Genomic DNA, 23,615 nt, shown 5'->3' with positions numbered 1-23,615 from the left:
TGAAAGTTAAGAAGGTGCAAGCCACTGCTCTAGGAAACCAGAAGGTTGTTTCAGCCAAAGGCAGCAATGAGCTTGGCATATTTAAGGAATGGCAGGCAGTCTGGTCTGCTTGGAAGGTAGTGAGCTGAAGCTGGTAAACAGTTGAAAATGTAAAGCAGGAAGGGTTTAGACTGTCAGGGGCATGGGGACCATAATTAGGGTTTATGTAGATTATATTTTTAATATGATGAGGCATCTTTGGAGTGACTTGATTTATTTTGTATTTTTAAAAGATCATTTGGCTGCTATGTGAGGAATGAGGAGTTTATGTTCCCCTAAGTATTATTATAAGAAGTGTTTGCACAAAAATACTTGACTCGCTGCTGTGTCCGGAAGAAAGCATATGATGGTATCTGTGCTATCGCTGGAAAGATATGGGTGGGAAATTACCATTTTTCACTGCTGAGTCATAGTAAAATCTTTTTTGACCACTCATTTTTCCTTCTTTCCTCCTGTCTTCTTCCCCGGTGCATGACTTTCAATCACTGTGCTTATATGAGCTATCCACTTTTCTCACCTTCTCATCTTCTTATTCCGATGCCTTACCAACCTCATAGCATTACTGATGGTCCCAATATTAATCAGTCATGTTGCTAGATTTTTATACAACCTGCAAAGAGATAAAGAGTAGTTTATAGGTTTTTTTTAAGCCAAATTGTATCCTCTGATTGACTGAGCAGCATTATTATGAGCCATTATAAAACAGTAGACAGCCCAGAGGTACTTGCAAAGGTGGCAATGAAACAAAGCAACCTTTAAATTGATTTAGCAAAACACTTAGTTTCTATTTCATGGTAGGCAAAACAATAATAAATCTTAAAGGAGGAATCTTCCTAGGACATTATGAAAAATAAGACTAACATAAACTCATTGGTTGCTGTCAGCACTCATTTTTATGGTGTTTACATGAACATTGGTAACAGAGAAGGAGATAATTTATTTGTGACTTTTGGCTGACGTTAGAACACATCAGTAGGGATCCTCAAGTCTGACTGTAGCCATGGTGTTAGTTAACTTTGTCTCACAAAAATGAAATTGCATTTTATTTACTGAAAAATAAGGAATCCTCTTGGCGGAATGTATGTCTCCCCTCTCCAGCGCCTGTTCCACGTTGTTAACTGGGGCCGGTGGTGTGCTGGGGCTGGCTTCCAGGGGCTCTCCAGAGACGGCTGTTAGAATCTCTTCCCAACACCATGCTTCGTGATCTGGGATGTCATGTTGGTAGCCTGCAAGCAGCCACCGTGGGAGAATTTATGCCCTGGAAATTGGCACAAATCTGGGGTTCTATTCTCCCCAACTCCCCAGGAGCCGGTTGCTAAACATTTACCACCCCTTCACTGCCTGGATGTTCCAGCAGAAACTCAGGATGTTGGACTACAAGCTCTTTGTCTCTCTTTCCACTCCTCCTTGCTGTCAGCCTACTTCTGCATTCCTTATTGGTTAACAGACTTTAAACCCGGGCTCAAATCTCCAGAGGCATCTTTGACCCTTGCTTTTCCCTTTTGCCCCGACATGAGATCCTTTTCCAAATCCTACAGATTATCCCTTCTCCTATCTTAATGTGCTTTGTGTCTCCTCTCTGTTTCTACTGGCAACCCCCTACCCCTCCGCCAAACTGATAAATCCCTGGTTGGGTCTTTTTTTTTTTTCCTCTTGTAACCCCTGGTTGGGTCATCCTCAATAGGTGCCTCACCCCTCACCCCCACCCCATTTAATTCTCCATCTCCACCTCCTCCAGCCTTCCTCACACACGATTATCGGCTCACTTTCCTGAGCTACGTGTTCTGTTCTATCCCTTTTCTGCTCAAATCTGTCAATGACTCCTCTGATCTCCAAATAAGGCTCATGCTTCATAGCTTAGCATACAAGGCAGTCCATTATCTGAGCACAACCTACCTTTCTAGTGATTTCCTAAGACTTTTGTTCCTCCTCTTGATGCTCAGGAATTTGCAAATGGTACACGCGGCATTTCAAACAAAAGTATTTCTAAAATATGAGTTTTCTGAAAAGCCCTTCCTTCCTCTTTGTCCAGGTAAACCCAGCTCTTTCTTTTAAGATGTAACTCAAATGAAACCTCCTCCTTGTAATCTTTTCTAACTTCTCACTCCCTCCCCTCCTTGTCAGAATACTCGCCCTCTCTCCTTGCACTCCCCTGGTAATACTGTACTGCTTTTTATAGCACTCATTGATTTCCTCCTTTTATTACAATTTATTTTAGCACATTGTGTAGTTGGAGTAGAAACCCCGTCTTTTTCATCTTTGCCCCTAACTTAGGGGTGAACGCAGTGCCCTGCTCAGCAGAGATTTGTTGAAAGAATAAATAAAAGGGAAAGAAGGTTTATACTTAACTTGAATGCCCTTTAGCTGCTAGGTGTAAAGAAAATAAAAGCACAGGAAGTACAAAATGGTATAATAGCCGTATTTCTGGAAGTTCCCCAAAAGTTAACTTTTAAGTGGAGCATTTTTTACTTTTTGTAATGTATTTGAAGAGGATATCATATGGAGGCTGGAATAGAATAGAATAATTCCACAATGGAACAGAAGATAGAATCTGAGAAAATGGGTGGAAGCTACGGAACACATTTTCTTTTAATATATAAGAAAACTTCCTGAGAGATAGAAGGCTTAATTGTTTATCACAGGAATGATATTCCTAAAAAGCTACTGAGCTGTTGTCACAGACATGATGCAGATGTATGACCATCTGCCAGGGATGTTATAAAAGGAATTCCTGCAGCAAGTAGATGTTCACTAAGGTCTTTTAAGACTCTTGAGTCTGTGATTTGGTGACTGTTTATGAGTCATCTAGCCTATGGGTAGGATTTTTGAGCACTCACTGTCCTAAACCAAGATGGATTGCCACAGTGGTTGCTGTTAAGATTTTTACGATTCAGATGGGAGCCTTAAAATATTTAGGAAGAAAGCATCTAGAAAATCTCCCCACCCCCCCCAAAAAAAGTGGTTTCTAAATTTTGAGTCCTCTGATGGGGAAAATTGTTCCACCATTAATTTTAGATCATAAAATTAAGGTTTAAGAAACCTGCCATATTGTTTTTTTCTCCATAGGAGCTAAGGACCAATTGATTTCTCCAGCACTAAATTTCTGCCCGATTAAAACTTTGGCTTAGTCTTATTTTAGTTCATTTGCTGTGGGTCTCCAAGGTCATGGACTGAGAGAGAGTGGAACTCTTATTCTCCAAAGGTGGGAATCTTGTCTCTCATCTGTAGTGCTTCCTCACCTGGAAACACCATATGCAAATTTCATTTAATTCTACCCCCTTCTTTGCTAGGTATTTGCGTTGGGTCATTGATCCTCATCCAACTGCTGATTTAGAATGTAGCCTTGATTTTTTTACCCCTTGCCCCACTCTGCTGTGTATAAACAAAAGGACGTGTCTGTGTTTTCTTCCAGGAATTTTTTTCAGGGATTTACTAGCAACTGTAAGTGAAGAGAAGGACAATCTTTCTCCTACATTTGTGACTCCATGTTTACCTATTTTTCTTCATGACATTGGTCTCCCAGTTACCTAACCCCTTCATCTCTTTAATTTCAACATCTTCTCTTGGACTTCTTTTTGCTTGGTGCCAAACATGTCCAAGTCTCTTTGATCCTAACACACGTGTGTGCACACACACACACGTACATACATGTGTACACACACACACAAGTGCTCCACCTGGCTTCCCTGCATTCTGTCATTCCATTTCTCTCCTCGTCACTGCCAACCTACTGAAAGAATGGCCTTCACTCAATGTCTCACATATTTCTCACCTTCCATACTTTTGTCCCCACCCCATGAAACTATTCCTACCAGGGCCATCACTGACTCCTGGTTGCCTAACCCAGTGGCCTGTTTCCAGATCTTACTCCTCTTGGCCGTTGGTTGTACTTAAATCCATGGGATGCTCACTCCTCCTTGAAACTTTTCCAGGTCATTGAACCATCTGATTCTCATTGTCATCTTAGAATTCACTTTATCTGGACTTGACTTTTATAACCATCTATAAATGGTTCATTCAGATAAATAGGTTTTGAGCATCTCCTCTTGACCAGAGCTGGCAAAAGATGGTGAACAAAACCTGCCCTCTCTGGAGCGTAGAGAGGTGGATGGAGTGAGGGATCAGTCAGGTAAGAACAGAGTTGCAGGCCGTGACAAGGGCCACTCAGGAACACCGTGAGAATGTCAAGTAGCAACCTCGTCTAGCTTGGGGATCTCAGAAGCTCCCCTGAGAAAGCTGTTGGCCTGCATATTGAAGGAGGGGTAGGTTCTAACCAGGAGAAGGGGGTGGAAGAAACAGCATGTGTCGTATTAGGCACTGTGTTGTAGGGCGGAGAACATGGACCTAGCTTTGTCACTTATTACCTGTGTGATATTAAAAAAAAAACAAAAAACACAAAATCTGCTTGACCTCCTGGGGTCTTAGTTCTTTCTCCTGTTATAAATTTTTTTTTTTAATTTTTTTATTGTTATGTTAATCCCCATACATTACATTCTCCTGTTATCAATTTTGCTTATATATGCAACACACCTGGTGTGCAGCAGGTACTGAGGGAATGTGGCCCAACCCCACTTCTTCCACTTTTGCGGCTCTGAGTGTTCTGGGGCCTTCAAAGCAAAATTCTCAGTTGCTTCTAGAAACAGGCCTCACATTCCATCTCTCTGGGGCTTTTATGAGGATGCTATCATTTGAACAGAGGGTGGGAAGCTACAGGAAGGTGGTTGGCCCGTGGTGTTTATGGTTCGGGTTTGGGGCATGTCTGGTCCCTGCACCTCTTTTCCGTAATTTGAGAATGGCCACGTGCATCGCCCACTGACGGGAGTGGGGTGGGCCCCTCGGGAAGGATGCTTCTCTTAGGTCTAGTGACTGAGTTTTCCCTGGACAGTCAAGCTGTACAAAGTGCAAAAACCCCATCCTAGTGCAGCGATTGGATGTGAATACTGGTTTATTGTGGAGCCAAAGGGACGGCGGATGCTTGATGAAAGGCACCCAGCATCTGAAAAAGTTCACCACAGCACTGCGTCCTCTGGGGGCGGGGCCACCACTGCCGCCCTTTTATTAACACACGTAGTGGAGGATTTGTGGACTTGGCAGCCCTCCACGGCCTAATGTGCAAAAGGCCTCTGGAAGGATCGGCCCCTTTGAAGCAGCTGGGCTGGTGGTGGCTGCCGCGTATGGCCGGGGTGTGGCCTCCAGATGCTGATGCCTTCGCTGTCACGGATTTTCCTCACTGCCCCTCGTGACCATGCACTCCCAGTGCCTGCCTCTCAGCCGGCAGCCGTGGTCTAGACACGCACACCTGTCCTGGCACGCTGGGCCACGAATGGCAAGATTTCACAGGGGACTGCTGGGGCTGGGAGTCCCCGGGGGTGCCACCCTCAAATGAGAGAAAGAACAAAGCGCCACTTATGTACGCTTCTCACGTTGAGCTTCGGCTGGGCAAAGAGAGGAGACCCTGCTCTCTGCCTGGCTTCCACCTCTTAGCTTTCATGGCCCTGTATGGATGAATTTCTCTCTCCTCCTTAACAACTGGGCAGTCTGTTTTCTCACTTACTTTTCATGAGGACCCCATGAGAGATGACACAAGGAAGGAGCCTCCTTAGTTGTGCCGCCTGTGCCCTGCTGCCCTCCCCAGTCTCACCCTGCCCTCCCCATGACACTGTGCAAGTCCCAAGCTGAGGGCAGGCTCTTCTTTCCTTCTGGATTCCCCACTGAGCCCAACCTGTTGTTTTGCACACAGCAGACACTCAATGCATATTTGTCGTGTTGAATGGAACAGTTGCAAAGGTGATGTGTATCTATGTTGGGGGTAGAAATATAATGAGGTGGGCTTGCCACAAAGAAGAGATATTGAAGATTTTCTCAGTAAAGATCCCCCTCTCATTTCTGGAAGGTCTTTCCAAGCGTGAATATCACCTAGTTTTTAGAGCTCGTTGAGCACTGGACAAGTCCATATTTAGACATAGAGTCCTAGATTGCTAGTACAGTAATGATTCTGCCATTTTACTAATTAGGAAGCAGGAACATGACTGGCACCTTTGGCCTCTCATTATGTTACCACCTCAGATATGGTACCTCCTGCTTAGGTGAAGGGTCTGGTAGTCTTTTGTACTTCAGATTCTTTGCAAAAACAAAGTAGGTCAAGCTAGATATAGTGCACAGGTAAAATGAGATCTTTCGAAAACCAAAAAAGCATAGGCTTTTTCCCACTGATGCCCCACCTCGCCTGCCCTCTTGCAGGGGGTGCCTCAGATCACCTACCCTCTGTGGCAGGTGCCCAGCAGGCTTTTAGATTATGCGGGGATATAGTCCACCAACCAGTCTCACAGTTGTTTTACAGTGAACGTGACGGTGAAGAATTGAACATGTTTAAGAGAAAAGTGATTGATTTTCTGACAAGCAGCCGTTTTCATGTTCTGCTTTATCAGCCAGCCTCCCCCCCGACCCCCAAAAGTGGAGTAAGGAGCAAATGCTGGATTAAGAATTGAGGTTACTTGGCACTCTAACTCGCGGCCACTAGAGGGGGGTAGTGACCAGGCTTCCCCTTCCCCTGGCTGGCTTGTGAGACATCTTTGCCCAAACTGAAACAATGAGTTCTCCCTAGGAGAGAGACAACCCAGCAAATGTTTGCTAATCATGGTCAGCTTTTCCCCTCCATGGAGCCAGTGTTTCATACTCAAGCGAAGATATCTCATTTTCCCCAAGAGGAGTATTTTCTAACCATGTTAGGGGTTGCGGAGTCTCTGGATTTGGCCTCCTTGAAGTTGTAGCCCCTGCGCCTGGGACAAATAGCAGGATGGTGCACACACCTTCCCCCACCCTAAGGCACAAGAAAACTTAACTATGAGCCTGGGGATTATAGTCTCCACATATGCTCTTATAGATGACTTTATCAAGGGAGAAAATATTTTAGGTTCCAGAACATGCATGATGGTTGTTTGGTCTCTACTCAGAGCAAGTGCTAAGGATTCCTGTTAAAATTAGCGTCTATGGAAAATCATAAGCATTTCTATCTTTAGAGGAGGTCTCTGTGCCTCCTATGTTATTCCACAAAACAATCTCTAGCTTTAGAAGGGTGTCCAAGGCTGAGGACCATTTCTGGAACTCCTGTGCCACGCTAGCTCCTGCCATGCAGGTAATGCCATTTGGCTCCTGGGGAATTTAACCCTGGAGGGTTAAAGCAATCAGTATTGTTCAGTATCTGGAGAAGGTATGTTAGGTAAAAGTATAGAGTCCCTAGGTTTTAAGTTGGAACTACATACATACAAGTAGGCAAACGTATACATGACAGGAACAGAGTGCAGGCAATCAGAAAAGAGGTTCATTGTGAATAATTCTCAAAATGGTTTGGTAGGCCGTTCCCTGTTACTTTGGTAGTTGGATTTTTATTCCTGTCGGGGCAGAAAGAGAGCAGTTACAGGGGGAAGGACACCAGATGTTAGAAGCTGAAGAACACACGAGGCTGATGGTGGAGCTGGGGAATATCACTGAAGTGTCATCAAGGGCCCGGGCTCGCCGACTGATTCCGTGTCACCCCTGTGAGTTCAGGTTGGAGATGATGAAGATTTGGTTCCCTAGAAGAAAGAAATGTCTTCACAATAGGACCTGCCAGGCTGCTGTGTGAGGAAACAAAGTCTTCGGCAACAGGTTGTGTGACCGTTTGTCAGGGACTCCTTGTTTTGGCCCCCTTTTTTAATATTGGTGGTTGGACCACATGACCATCAAATCTGAGATCTGGTGATTTGGAGACTCAGCACTTCTCCTTTTGCCTGAAATTTCCTTTTCCTCATTATGGAATGAAACAAAATTCCGCACATCCTTCAAGACCCAGCTCTCGTGTCTTTCCCACTGTGTGAAGCCTTCTGGACTTAGTCCTCCGTATCCCACTGGCACTGACTTCCTGCCCATAACAGCCTTTGCTATGTCATTTGGAGTTTGGAGATGTGTCCATCTCTGTTCATGTCTGTGCCTTCCTCTGTGCCACAAACAAAAGGGCTCAATGAATTCATTCTTCGCATGTAGGAGTGGGCTAAAGGTCTAATGTCTATGTGTCTGTGGGGGTGGGGATCAGATGAGGCTGGGTTGCAAGTGAGTGCAGTATCCACAACCAGAGAAACAGCTAGACTCCCAGATTGTCCTGCCCCATTTCCTTAGATCAAGTTTGTGAAATAAACAAGCTCATTCAGAAATACCTGGCCTTGCAGTGCTGTCCTGGGAACCTATGCAACCACAGGGCCAACATTTAAGCCAATATTTGATATCAAATATCCTCACCAATATTTAAGCCACTGTGGTGCCAAACTGTGGCTGGCTCAGGAAGGATCTGGAGGGAGCAGCCTGGACTCCCTACGGGCTGGCTCTGCAGGTTTTCACCCCCCCCCCCATTAACAACTCAATAAAGCAACCTCATGTTTCCCATTATTGAATCTTTTGGCCCTGTTTTTTATGCCAATATGCTGGGCTTTTTTGTGAATTGGTGAGGGTGCCCACGTAGTATTGAGAAGAGCAGAGGTAGCCACTACTGAGTTAGGCATGAAGCTATTTTCTTAGGTATGATGTGACAGGGCTGTGCCGCCTTCTGGCTACTACCTGTAGTTACTTCTGTGCAATTCGGATTAGGGACGTCAGGGCAGAATTTCAAGGATTAAAGTGTAAGCGAATTTCTTAATAATCTCTTAGTAGTTAAACACACTTCTGCCCACCCAGCCAGGATTGTCTCCCGAATCCTCTCCCTTCCCCCTTCCGCACGGGCGCCCAGACACTGAAAAGCCTGAGATGCTTTCACTTGCTTCTGTGAACTTCTAGATACACGGGGCAAGGAAAGCCACCTGAACCCAACGTGGTTTTCTAGTCCTCTTCTGGATTAGCAACATGTTCCTTTTGCTCTCAGGAAAGCTGGCTTCCAAACAGAACAACACAGTCCAGCCAAAGACCCTTCCTGGTGGCGGAGGGGAAAAGCCAAGCTCTGGCTCTGGCCCCTGGATGGGGCAGGCTGCTGTCAGTCCTGGCCTGCCCTTCTTTTCTCCCAGAAGCAGTGTGGAGAGCTCCCGATGGTTAGCATATCTGTCTTTCAAAACTCCGTTTGGGTGGCAAACACATGAACACTTACCTCTCTCACAAGGGTGGCCTGCATGCCAGAAAAAGCAGAGCAAAAACCAATTGGTATGCTGTTGCTAGGAAGCAGAGAGATGTTTGATGTTTTGATTTTAGCAGCCTTTGGAGGCTTGCCTTTTTAATAACGTGAAGAGCTATAGGTTGCTCTTACAATATTGAATATGTGCTTTTCTGAAAAATGTGTTATTAAAGCAGAGTACTCCGATCAGATCCTTTGTTCTGCCATTCATTAAATTAAAAAGAAAATCCCCTAGGATACAGGAGAGGGGTGCAAGAAGTTCAAAATGAAGATGAAAGGTTCCTATGGAAGCAGCATAGTTCAGAGGTTGCTGTGGTGAGCCACCCTGAGGCGGAGGGTGGGGGGCAGGCCGTGGTAGCCACTGGCCGGGGAGGAGGGGCAAGGACAGAATTCACGCTCGTCAGATATCGGGGTCGAACTGTGACTCCATGGAAGCTGGGCAAAAGTCATCAGGTCATTCTCATTCACTCTTTTGATGATTCACCGTATTTACTGAGCTGTGTATTCAAGGCACTGTGCTTGGCTGGATGAACAAGTTCCCCCCTCTCAAAGCGACAAAGAGGTAATTAGGATTCAGAGGGCCTGTGCCAGGATAATGATGTAGAAGGGTTAGGACCCAGTAGGAAGGGGCTGACTTTTCCTGGGCCAGTCAGGTAGCGTTGTGGAGGAGTTTGAACGGAGTCTTTATTAAAGGATAGACATCAGATTCTTCCAGCAGGAAAAGACGAGGAAACACAGTCAAAGCAGGAATGGCAAGGTGGAAGGAAGCCTGGGGTAATGAGCCATTCCCTATGACTGGGTAAGAGAATGTGAGTGGGGAAGAAAAAGGGATGATTTAGACTGCTAGCGACTATGAATTTGAACTTTCTCTGTAAGTGCCCAGTATGAGCCAGAGTGAGCCTGATCTTGATCTCACAACATCTGTAAATCTCTCTGGGGAGAAGAGGAATGGTTTCCTAACACAGATGGAGCCGCACTCTTGGTACCACCATCCAGTAGAAACTTTCTGCAGGGATGGAACTTGTGTAAATCAGCACTGTCCAGTATGGTGGCCCTTAGCCACGGTGGCCATGGAACCCCTGAAATGTGGCTAGTGTGACAAAGGAACCGAATTTAAAATTGTATTTAACTGTAATGAATTTAAATTTCCATTTAAACAGTTCCATGTAGCTAGTGGCTTCTTTCTAGAGCCTTTGCAGGAGGCAGTGGTTGTAACCTAATGGAGGGGAGAAGCTGATGGGGGCTTCCCTGCGGATAAATCGTGATAAGTTGGGTTTCAGAGAGGGAGCTGACCCCAAGTGGGTTCCCATACCAGTACAGTGCTGCATGCAGTTTGGAGAGGCCTTCGAACAGTCTTACTGAGACATGACACCCATACCAGAAATGATTAGAGAAGGGGGCAGCTGGTGTGTGACAAAGGGCTGCCTAGCAGGGCACCAGCCTGGGGGGAGCCTGCGGGAGCTCTTGGCATCCTCTCTCTACATCACTGCGGTGCACGGCTGTGTGAGCCCCAAGGAGCAGGAATCCTGCCTGCACCTCTCTGCTGTCAGGCAAGTTGCCAGGAGCAGGGCGGAGAAATCAGAACATCATTTCTCTATACATTCGTCAGCTCCTGTGACAGAAGGCATGCTTCAAAGGGCTCCATAGGCAGGCGATGATTCTGCTTTACCTGTTGAGCTTTCCTGGGAAAGCTCCATTGTAATGCAGCCTGTGTTTTCCCACTGGAGCAATGGGTGCCTATGTTTCTTGAGCAGGAACTCAACATCGAACAGAACATGACTGTGACAGAATCATGCCATGAAAACAGAGAAACCAAAGCCATAAATCTTACTAACTACTAAAAGTGATTAACATTCTCCTACATATTCTATAAAACGAATATAAATGTGCAGTATCAGTGCATACTGACTAAGGAAAGAACAACACTCTTCCATTACCACATAAAAACTCAACTCTGCTGTCATAAATTAGACTTTTCTCATACTGAACTATTAAGTGTGATAAACACAAATTGAACACTTGAATCACAATAGCTTCACCCCTCCCTGAAATTTGAAGTGCATTTGAGGATGCTTTTACTCTTCTCTTAATAAGTTCCTTTTTCTCAATAAATTCCTTCTAGCAGACTCATGCCCAATTATCCCATTATCCATTCCAACCATTTGGATGTCAAATCCATAGCATCAGTTGACCAATGAGGTGGGAGTCTGAGGATAACACCCAGTGAATAGAATCAAAGCCTGTGTCAGGAGGCCTCTGATACACAGATTGGAAATCTTTAGCTGGAGAAATATTTAATAACTAAGACCTATGAATGGATGTTTTAATTTCCTCTCATTCTTTATGCTTTATTTTTCTCGCTCTAGTCCCTACATTCTGACTGAAATACTAATATGTCTCATGTTACTCTTTTCGTCAATTTAAAAATACACTGATTTTATCTTTTTAGAAAAGTGGTATGTGTTTATTGTAGAAAATACAGATATGGAGAAAATAAGAGCCACAATTCTACCACCTCGCATTGACTGCTGTGAACATTTGGGCCTATCTGTTTTCAGTTATTTTTGTCTTCTTATGTGCGACCACACAGTACTGAAACAGCTTTGCTCTTTTTCAATCAGTCCTGCTGGAATGTTTCCTCATATTTTAAAAAACATGTCTGCAGGATATAAAGGTCACCTAGATGTATTTAACTAGCTCCTGTTACAGGCAATTCAGGTTATCCCCCTGCTCTCTTTTTCATTTTAAATAGCATTATGATGAAAACCCCTATATACAGAGTCTTTGTCCACATGCATTACTATTTTCTTGGGTGTGAAATTTCCCTGCCAAAGGAAGGAGCTTCCTTAGGGCCATTAATTAGTATTGCCAAATTGCTCCCTAAAAAGACCTTCTAATGCAGTTTTTATTAATATGGGGGTTGAGATGAGAAAGACCTGAATCACAGTCCTGGTTTTGCAGTTCCAGATCTGAAGTCAGCCATGGGGCCTTTAGCAAGCTAACACCTCCAAGCTCCGGTTTCCCCAAAAGTGGGCCAGTAATAAGACGTGCCTCAGCCCCCGTCGCTGTGTGGGCTAAATGAGCTAGTCCACATACAAGCCGACGGTAGCAAAATGCCCGACGTAAGAGCTAAGAGTTGTTTGCTCTGCCAGCTGAGTAGGGACCCTCTCTTTCTCCATTCTCTCACAAACCCTGGGTATGATCTGGTGTAAAAAAGCATCAGCTTGACAAGTGGAAAAAAAGGACATCTTGTAGTTTTAACTTCTGTGACAAAACACATCTCCCAAGCCTTTAAATATATGTGAAATATTTCAAGCCAAGGGTGGCTTTGACAAATGTTTTTTCTTCCGGTGTTGTTGTTCCTCATGAGTGCTAAGAAATAGAATTAGCTCAAATCTTCCTTTGTTTTAAAGGGCAGATCCATTGCGGACTGTGTGTGTGCCCTGCGTGGCCTGTTGTGGAGATGGAGGGCGGCTATGCAGTGGTTATTAAATGTGGGCTTCCACATTAAATGTGGGCTTCCACGTTTTCGCTCGACAGTCTCGGTGAATTGGATTTAGCTGTCCCTAGTTTATTTTAAATTGTATAAATAGCTTCCTAAGACAACCAGTAGAAGGAAAGAGAAAAGAAGGAAAACGTTCACTAACAATTCTTTTACCCAAACCAATTAAATTCTGTTCACTGTCTACACAGTTTTACGGAGTCGATGTAGTTGTTCTTTCAGATCAGAGGATGTGTTTCCTCATGCGGAGACCACCTTGTTCCCACACGAGGACCATCATTTCATCGGGCCCACTCGGTCCCACTGCATCCCCGTCGCGTCGATGGGACCCGTGCCCAAGAGACCAGCACCGCACAGGCCAGGGAAGTCCCCAGGGAGTGAAGCTGGGGGCAGGGATGAGAGGTTAGCACTAGCAGCCGAAGCCTCTCTGTGAAGTCTAAGCTGAGCGGGAGTGTGATGGGTGTGGGTTGGTCTGAAACGAAAATGAAAACAGCAAAGGCAGTGGTGTTGAGGAGTGTTGGTCCTCAGATGTTTAGAGGCTGTTTTAAGAACAGGCTTTAGTTGGCTTTTCTCGGAAGCCTGGAGGCTCTGCAAGAATTTAAAGACACAGCACTGTGTCTGGTACGGGAAAGGGTTTGCGAGTGAGCATGATTTCACAAGGTTTCTGTAATGCAAGTGGGAAGAGGTATTAAAAAATACAGTCTTGGGGCACCTGGGTGGCTTAGTCAATTAAGTCAGTTAGACCTTAGTCTTGACTTCGGCTCAGGTCATGATCTCAGGGTCCTGGGATCGAGCCCCACATTGGGCTCCGCATGGAGTCTGCTTGTCCCTCTCCCTCTGTTCCTCCCCATCCCGCTCTCCCTCTCTCTCTCCCTCTATCTCTAAAATAAATAAAATCTTAAAAAAAAGGAAATATAGTCTTTATTATTTCAGAGAGGAGAGAGATCTGTTTTTCTGTCCTATATCAGTCATCAAATAATTTTCTGTCTGAAGTATCAGTCATCAGATAATTTCTCACTTGATGACACGGAAGAGGCTCGTCAAGTTTCAGTACAGTTGCTCTTTTGTCCCTGTTAGTTCATATTTCCAAGGCTGTGTTCTTGAGGGTTGGGCTGTTATAACTTTGCGGGTATACGGTGAGTCTATTGATTCTTTAATATGGTTTCTGCACCTAATTCTTGTTCCAAGTAGGCAGTGCACCAGCCTTTACCCAGAGCTAGCGGGCCACTCTCTGTAATCTGATGTGTACACACGTCCCACACCAAGAGAAAATGCTGGTGTATTCACATTGGATTATCACTTCCTGGTCACTTTTCAAGATCATCTGTGCTGTTTGTAATCTTGAATATTATTATTATTATTTGTTTTTGCTTTCAGCCTGGAATTAGATTCTATAAGGAAGAGTTTTCGCTGAACAAGAGTATGAAAAAAAAAAAAATAAGGGTAGTTTAATGTTCTTAATCTTGAGGGCCTCATGCATAAATGTCAAGTCTAAACTGGGAGGGAACGAACTTATTGGAAGGTGAAGATGAAGATGGTTCTATGGCATGAAAGGAAGAGCCTGAGTGTGGGAGGATGTAATTTAATTCACTCTTTTGCCACTTTTTAATGGGACTTTGGGCCTATCTATTCATTTGTAAAATGGCCTCTTTATTTATAAAATAGGGACTCTGTTTTGTCCTGTGTAGCACTCATTGACAGACACAAGCACTTTGTAAATGGTAATAGGACATACTAATGTAAGTTCATTACTGTGTCCTGGAGGTTAATGTGCTTGAAAATTTGTTAGTTTACATTTGAGTCCGTTTCAGTTCTCCTGATGTCCTGGCCCATCATTTCCATATTTAAACTTAAGCTATGAAGACCTTGGCTCAATCTTCTTTATCTTTCAGTCTAATGAGGAGTTTGAAAGTTTTGCTTTATTTGGAATTTATCACCCCACATTCTAAAGAATGAGGTTCAGTGTTTCTCAAAAAACTTAAGATTCCAAGTGACTGCAAAAGTGAATCTTAATTGTATGTCTTCAGAAAGCCCTGGGATTTTCTTTTATTTACTTATTTATTTATTTATTTATTTATTTATGTTATGTCAGTCACCATACAGTACATCATTAGTTTTTTTTTTTTAATTTTTTTATTGTTATGTTAATCCCCATACATTACATCATTAGTTTTAGATATAGTGTTCCATGATTCATTGTTTGTGCATAACACCCAGTGCTCCACGCATTACATGACCTCCTTAATACCCATCACCGGGCTAACCCATCCCCCCACCCCACTCCCCTCTAAAACCCCCAGATTGTTTCCCAGAGTCCATAGCCTCTCATGGTTCATCCTGGGATTTTCTACTTTCATCAAGTTGGTCACTATTTTGGTTATATTGAAGTAGAAACTATGATTCTTAGAGCTATTCACAAAATGACAGCACTTGGATGGTGACTGTAGCCTAGGAGCTGCCTTTCCAACATGGTAACCTCTAGGCATATTGATTATTTGCATCTAAGTTAATTAAAATTAAATCAAATAAAAAATTTGGTTCCTCACACCCACTAGATGCATTCTAAGTGTTCAATAGCCAGATATGGGTGGTAGAACTGCTTTGGACAGTGGAGATTGTAGAACATTTCCATCATTGCAGAAAGTTCTCTTGGACAGTCCTGCTCTAGAAGAAAAGAAACCTAATATCATGTTGTTCAGAGATACCCAGTAAGGCTTCATGCAGAACTTTTATGCCATTTTTAGATTTCTGACCTAAAATAGCAATCTTTAATGGCCAATCAAGGTTTGACATCCACCCACCCCTTTCTGCAAGTCATATTTAGGGTGTGTGATAATTTGATATTTTTACATGTTCATTTCTTTCTGTTGGGTTCCTTAGGTCCTGCGTGACAGACATGTGTGAATGTCCAGTCCATAAAAACTGTTACTGTGAGTCATTCCTGGCGTATACCCGGGCCTGCCAGAGAGAGGGCATCAGTGTCCACTGGGAGCCTCAGCAGAACTGTGCAGGTGAGAAATTCCTGGTGTATCCATCCATCAGAAGTTCCCTACAGCTCCCAAAATAGCAATGGAAGAGACTTGCTGATGTGGGCCACATCCCCTCTTGGCCAAAGGGAAATTCCATCAGTAGTCCAACTGGATTGCAACTTGATAAAATACAAGGGCTTCCCACTAGGCAGGATAGAAAGCACTTAAGAGAAATGCTTTGTGACAAGCACATTTGAACAATTTAAGGATTTCCACTGTTGCAAAATCCTCCCAACCTCAAGCTACCAGCTGGATGTACTTAGCACGTGGACAATCACAGCTGGGGCTTAGGTTATGTGTGGAGCAAAGAAGATTCATGATGATTACAGTCATTTAAGGTCTTCAGGATAAGTGTGATTTTTTTGAAAGAGAAATATTGTTAAGCCCTAGCAGAATGTTCTTTTGCCTCTGAGAGATAGATTTCTATATTCCTTGTTAGAGCTCTTTGATCTCCGGCAAGTTAATTGGCTTATTTGAGATCTGGAAAATGGACTTCTTTGTTCATTCAAGAACTATTTCTTACCCAGTGGCTAAGTGCTGGGCATTGTGTTGAGCACAGCGGGTACTCTGGTGACTCTAAGAGTAGAAGCCCTTGTCATTGAGGTGCCCGCAGTCCAAAAGGAGAACGAGACAAAAATCGTAACTCTACAACAAATAATTGCTAAGTATGTTAAGTGGGATGAAGGAAGCAAATAAGGCAGAGCAATAGAAAGCAAATGGAGAGGGAGTAGGTGGCTCCTTAGGTGGTGACAAGGGAAAGCTTCTCTGAGGCTGTGACATTTCAGCTGAGTCTTGAAGGATCGAAGGGAGTCAGGGCAAGCATTCTACGCAGAAGAAATGTATTTGATGGCCACAAAGTAGGAATAAGATAGCATGCTCTCAAACTGGAAGGGAGCCAGTGTGGCTCAAGCACGGTGGGCAAGGGCATAAAATGAGGGTGGAGGAGAAGCAGGAGCTGGATCATGCAGGGCTTTTCAGGTCTTGGGAAGGTGGGTAGTCTTTATTCTAAGAGGAGTGGGAGCCACTGGGGGGCTTTAAGCAAGCCCTTTCTGCTTTCCAAAGATCACCCTGTGTCCAGGCTACTGTGGGGGGGAATAGATGGGCTGGGGCAAGATTGAAAGCAGGTGACCAGGCAGGAGGCTGCTACAGTAGTGGTGGTGAGCCATGGTGGCTTGGGTTAAGATGAAGGCAGTGTACAGGGAGAGAAGAAGAGAGATTCCTGCTCTGGTTTGGAATTTTACAATAATATCTATTAAACAGAGTGATAAGCATCCGTGATATATAGATACAGATATATATTCATATATATATTCATTTATATTTATATATATATGAAACATCTGGAAGAGTGTCCAACTCATAGAAGCAGCTGATGCTATTTAGATTTGAAGATGAGATGACTGAATATTTATCACTTACTTCAAGTGTTGGCCGACATTTTTCTGAAAAGGGCCAGATTTGCCTGGAATGAAGAGACTGGAGTTGTTACTAATTCTACACCAATCCTAATAACCTTAGCTCTCATATTAGAAAAGAAGGCAATTCGTGGCACTATTAACTCTAGAATGCCTATATTGGTGGAGGACACGAATGGTCATCTGGTTGGAAGGAGGGTCAAGAAGAATCGCGTTGAAGCTGTGTTTTCAGTGCAAGGCCATCTTGTTTTTTTGTTTTTGTGTGTGTGTGTGTGTGTGTGTGTGTTTTAAGATTTTATTCATTTATTTGACAGAGAGAGAGACACAAGGGAGAGAGGGAACACAGCAGGAGGAGTGGGAGAGGGAAAGCAGGCTCCCCACCGAGCCCGGAGCCTGTTGCGGGGCTCCATCCCAGGACCCTGGGATCATGACCTGAGCCAAAGGCAGACGCTTAACGACTGAGCCACCCAGGCGCCCCCAATCTTGTTTGAGCAGTGGGTCTCAATCTGGCTGGACACTGGAGTCACTAGGGAGTTTAAAAAATAAACCAGAAACCTGTGCCTGGGCCCCATGCCCAAATAGCCTGCTTTAACTGGCCTTCTGTAGCTTCTAAAACTTCTCAGGTGAGGGGCACCTGGGTGGGGCAGTCGGTTAAGTGTCTGACTCTTGGTTTTGGCTCAGGTGGTGATCTCAATGTCCTGGGATTGAGCCCCACATCAGGCTCCATGCTCAGCGTGGAGTCTGCTTGAGATTCTCTTCTCCTTCTACCCCACCCCCCCATGTGCTCTTTCTCTCAAATAAATAAAATCTTAAAACAACATAAATCAAGACAAAACCAAACCAAACCTTCTCAGGTGATTCTGACCTGCAGCCAGAGTTGAAACCACTGAGTTAAATGATGTACTGTAAGGTGGCTAACGTGACAAAATAATAATTAAAAAAAAAAAAAAAGAAACCACTGAGTTAATTTTTATGCCTATTTGGGTGGCTTTGAGGGGGTAGGATGCCAGGTATTTTGGGGTTACTAAAACTTCTCCAAGCTGCCCCTTGACAAAATCACTAGTCTGTGTTCTTGAAAAGCACCAAGCCCTTTTACGTTCTTCTGACTTTTCTTTTGGAATTTGTTCTCTCCTCCACAAACCCAAGTCCGATCTTTGTATCTGAGTTCACTTTCCACAGCAAGAGTGCCTCTCTGTCAAAGGAGTATTGATTGATAAAAATAACTCATAGTAATGCCGGCAGGCTGGACCAGAGGACCCAGAGGGGATCCTGCAGGACCAACAAAGAAGGTCCTTGGCTTCACACAGGATGGAAAGCAAACATGAGCCAGGAGGAAGTGAGAGCAGAGTTTATTGAAGGTATATATAGAGAAGAGACAGACAGAGCATCTGGGAGACTCAGAAAGGGAATGGAGGATGAGTCTCATCTTTGGGTGGGGTCTGGAGTCTTTACTGACAATTGTGGTCTGGTGCACATGTCTTCTCAGGCATATAGGAACTGGTCAGAACAAGGACAGGGTCCAGGTGTCCATCATGAGTCACTTATTCCCTGGAACCAGGGTGTCTTGGCATCCTTGAGATGTCTAGCGCTAGTGGTCTGGAATATGCACATGATGACTTTGCCCCATAATTCCTTAGACATTACCTATTGTGCTGGAAGACTCCAAAGAAATAGTGAACTCCTCGTCCCTTACAAGGAGGACTTACATTAAGACGTGTGTAGCGTGGGAGGTGCAGGTCCTAGCAAGAATAGAAGCAGGAAAGGGAGCAAAAAGTAGATTTTTATGAAATCCTTCAGTTTCCCTATTGCAATAGTAAGGTGTGGCTGAGGCTTCTAAAAAGTAAGAGGAAATGGCTTACCTCTCACCTAATGCATCAGTGTGGGGTGGGTAGGGTAATAAAGGTGATGTTTTTGAGGGACCAGCCCTTTCAGTTCATCTTGACTACACCTGGTTCCCTTTCTCACCTTTGAGTCCTCCTTCCCTCGAATCTACCAGAAAATGAGTAAGATATATGGAGGCAAGCCCGATGCATCCATCCTCTGTCGTTTAGAACTCTGCAGAACCTTATAAACTTTATTAGCTGTGGTGGTGCTGTGGTAAGGCTTATATTAGATACACAGTCTAGGAACACTCTCTTCCTGGCCTGGAGCTCTATGTAGCACCATCTGAGTGCACACACTGCATTTGAGGACTACACATTTCCCCCAGCATCCTGATTTCAGGGACCGAATCTCAGGAGCTAATATTACTTTTCTAATGGACAAGTAATATGGCTCTTGAAAGTTTCCATTTACCACTTAAAAATTAATGGAGCCATCTGAGTGAAGTATAACTCTGTGCAGTTGCAGGGAACCCTTACACACACACACACACACACACACACACACACACACACACACACACTAAGCTTTCACATATTGGCAGCTGGTACATGAAAAATAAATTTACAGAGACATGCAGCATCTTTCAGTAGATCCAGTTCCAATTGATCAGAAATACTGAAGACCATAAGGATACTCTTTCCTTGTTTTTAGCTCCCAGATCTTTTGACTTATGACAGCACTTAAGGCCACTTAATACAGAGAAAAGAAATTTTCCAGAATAAAAAGCTTGGAAGTTGAACAGATAAGAAGCCAGGCAGGCAAGAAACTCTGATTGAGCAAGTGACATTTGCAAGGCTGGACTGGATTTTAGCAGTATCATGACTACCAGCAGGAAGCGTATGTGTGGCTGAAAGGACTGAGGGCACTGAGGTTTAGCATGTGAATTACCGAATACAATACACTTGGCAGTGGGCCATCATGAAGGTCTATAATAAAAGTTTAATAATGACCCTTTATATTAATATTCACCATTTTCTAAGCACTTCTTTGCCCCAAGGACTATACTAGTACTTTTATGACATTTTATCTTGTTAAGTCTGCATTATAATCTATGTGGTAACATTCTATTACCCACATTTTACTGGTAAGGACATTGAGGTTTAGAATATTTAAGTGATTGGCTGCCAGTCACAGAGCTCAAAATGAGTAAGTTGGGAATGAAACCCAGGTCAATTTGCCTTACAACTTCTGTTGTTCATCATTATGAAAACAGACCTGCAAGAGCATTGGAAAAATATATTTGAATATGAATATATATTTATTTGCATATTTACATAAGCATCAATGAATTTATTCAAACATTTGTTATGTAGATCTCTCTAATTTCTATTCGTGTCTTGTCACTGATGGTTGTTACTTGGTAACTTTGCTCTGATCTTGCTCCTGCATCTCACTTTGCCATCCTTAACGGATTTTTGGCCACCTCCCTGTACCTGATGCTAATCATCACTGCACCTTCAGTAATACATCTTATAAGTGGGAAAGGTGCTGGGATATTCAAAGTGGCGTGTATCTTTCTGTAGCACATCATATAGTCTGCTGGGTTCTGTGAGCCTTTTCGTCTGTTTTGTTTTGTTTTTTTTTTTCCTACAAATTCCAGGTGATTCTAGCCCCTTCACTGTAGCAACTGCTTTCATTATACACATTGAGCTTTTCCTTGGCTAGTTACTGGATGCCTCCTATAACAGTTTAGGAGATAAAGTCAGTATGGTGATCTTCAACACCCAGTAGGGAGACATGGAGACAGCTGAGTTCCAGAGGGCACAGAGCCATGCTTATTGAATTTATTAATAAAGCCAACATCTAGCGCTTTTATGGGTTACCACATAAAGTAACACAAAAGACTGCTTGTATGCATTACCCAGTGGCTGCTTATGTGCCCCCTTGAAAATAAATACATGCCAACCCTAATCACTTTGGTAGTTTGCTGGTTTTTTAAAAAATTAATTTAACCAGATGAATCCTTTTTTAAATGTATATGTACATATTGATCACGTTTAGGTTTTAAAAAATTATCTTTTACCTGTTATATATTAGAAATAACTTTGAATTCACAGAAGGGTCAAACAGGGTCTGAGTCAGTATTCACTTTCTAGGATCATATAAAAGTTGATGATCAGTTTGGACCCAGGACCCTAATCATGTCATCCCCCAGCTAAGACCCTTCCAAGATTCCCTTTGCCAAGACTTAGAGCCCCTGCCTACTTGTCTACCTTTGTCTCCCCGTGTCTCCCTCCTCAGATTCTGTGCTCCCACCTACCAAATTGAGACCCTTGTTTCCTGATTGAGCCAGGCAGTTTGTTGCCCACATCCTGCCCTTGCCTTCTCTCTTCCTGGACAACTCTTCCCACCACAGTCTGTCTGACAGTTGCTACTCACCTCTTAAGACCTAAGTGGGCTCTGTTCTCTGAGGTCTTCCTTGACGCTAACCTACTCTCAATGATCAAGTTTTAGAATATAGGTGAGGTTCAGTGGTGTGGGGTCTGGAGCCAAAGAACAAGAAAGAATTCTTAAGACATCTCTGGTGCAAAAAGGTGATTTTATTAAAGCACGGGGACAGGACCTATGGGCAGAAAGAGCCGCTGCACTGTGGTCTTGAGGAGTGGCTGATTATATACTCAGGAGTTGGGGAGGTGAGGACAAAGGGGGTGCTCAGAAGGACTGTCATATTCCAAAGAAGACTCTCAGGATACTGGAGACCTGGTTATTGTCAAGCCAAGGCTGTTTTTTCCTCTAATGAGGCACTAACAGGAAGACAGTTGGGAGTTTCCTGGAGGAATGTTCCATTCCTCCTATCACACGTCCTTGTCAATGGGCTTCAGGTTTAGAAGAAATTCAATTTTATTTACATTTCCTTCTGCCTCAGCTTCCCTCAATTTTATGGAGGGGAGGGTGATGTTAGGGCTTCAGGAAACTGAGTTATGGGTCTCTGGAAGTTAGGCTATTGATAAGAAAGCTTCTTCCTTGTAAATCACTAGGACATTTGTAAACTGAGGGAGACTCCTGTCCTACAGGAATGTGATCTCTATCAGTTAACCATTTGTTTTTCCTTTAGGGCAGCCAGGAGTGTCTGAGGAATGTTACATATATCCCATGGGGTGGGGGGGCGTAGGGTGTCAGCTTCTGCTTTGTCCTCAGCTAGCCTCTGCTCCCTCATCAGCAACATGGAGTTGATGTCTCCTTCTTACTCCTCCATGGTACTTTGCTTTCATGATCTAATATGGTACTTCTTGCATTTAATTAAGAATCTGTTTACATGTCACCTTTACCTGTTTGGTTGTATGCCCAGACTCCTGTAACTGGAGATCAGAGATGGTATCTTATTTACATTTGATTCCCTGGCCTAAGAGAATGCCTACCACATGGCAGATATGTGGGGGAGGTTTATTAATTTGAACTGAAATGCAAGTGGTATTTGTTCAATGAGAAAAGATCCCTCCCTTTTTTTCTAGTAGTTCTTCATTCTCTACGTTCTACTTTCTAGCCATAGATTGTGAAGGAAATAATCGGTGTTCAGTTAGTCAAAGGTGAAATGTCACAGCAGAGCATCAGTAAGTTAAGTGGTAGAGCTAGAAGGAAGAATTGAGAGGTCAGAGAGAGGAGGAGACATGAGAGAGCTCATGTCTATGAGAGCATGTGGGAAAAGGAGAGAATAATGGGTGAGAAAGAGGAAATTCTATTGAGTTTTCATCCTACAAATGATCTTGCAAGATTTAAAGGGAAGCAAATTATCTGGAGGGTAAAGTGAGTTCAAAGAGGCTTTCTGGAAGCAGCTGAGTGGAAAATGAACTCCAGGCCAGCCAAATGTAATCCACACTGGGAAATGAGATGATGGATTGAGCATCATTAAGATTAAATCATCATCCAACAAGCACTAACATTTATTAAGCTGTTCCTCTGTTCTTGGCCCTGTGCCAGAACCTTGGGTCATGGTAGACAAGGACTCTGCCCACAGGATCAGGGCCTCAGCAGTTCACCCTCTTCAACCAGGGGTGCTTGTCATTGGTAACTATGACAGGCACCCCTGGAACTCTTTATTTAAATCTACAGCTACTCGAGCCCCACTGTAGACTCAGAGCACAAATCTTTAGGGGATGGGGCTGGGGAATAACACCTTTTAAAAGATCCTCAGGGGACTCTTGTAAGCATCTCTGATTAAGAACTATAGCTGCACTGGAACTGGGGATTAAAACAAATAACTGTAACATGAAAAGTGCTCTGGGGTACAGAGGGAAGAAGGATATTCTGGGAGAGATCCAGGAAGTTACTTGGAGGAGGTGCCGCTTGAATTAAGACTTGGAAAATGATGAGATTGGGAAGAGAATCAGAACTAGAAATTAGAGACGACACTGTAGTAGCTGATAGAAAGACAGAGAGAGAGAAGACAAGACAATGTAAGGGAAAGAAGAGAGTAGGCAAAGAAGCCCAGGAGAGAAGGTGTTCTCAAGGTGTTAGGAACTGGGGAGTTCAGCATCATAAGATAAAGTGGAAAATAAGGCCAAAAATTTTGTGGAGAGGTTATGGGAGGATGGGGCCAACCAGTGTATCAGTATATATAGTCATTACTGAAAATTTTGGTGGGAACTGCTTCAGTAAAGTGGTAGGTGAGAAAG

The 23,615-nt window shown here is 43.7% G+C and overlaps 1 protein-coding gene across 1 annotated transcript in view; it reads left to right on the top strand.

The window, feature by feature from the left end:
* BMPER (BMP binding endothelial regulator) overlaps positions 1-23,615 on the top strand; it is a 248,508-nt gene that overhangs the window by 219,843 nt on the left and 5,050 nt on the right. Inside the window, exon 14 of the mRNA XM_032401800.1 lies at positions 15,555-15,685. Coding sequence (XP_032257691.1) covers positions 15,555-15,685 — 131 coding nt within the window. The remainder of the gene's footprint in view (positions 1-15,554; positions 15,686-23,615) is intronic.

Source organism: Phoca vitulina, unplaced genomic scaffold (assembly GCF_004348235.1).
Source record: "Phoca vitulina isolate PV1807 unplaced genomic scaffold, GSC_HSeal_1.0 scaffold4, whole genome shotgun sequence".
In the NCBI taxonomy this organism is placed as follows: Eukaryota; Metazoa; Chordata; class Mammalia; order Carnivora; family Phocidae; genus Phoca; species Phoca vitulina.
This window is presented reverse-complemented; position numbering and strand designations above follow the sequence as displayed.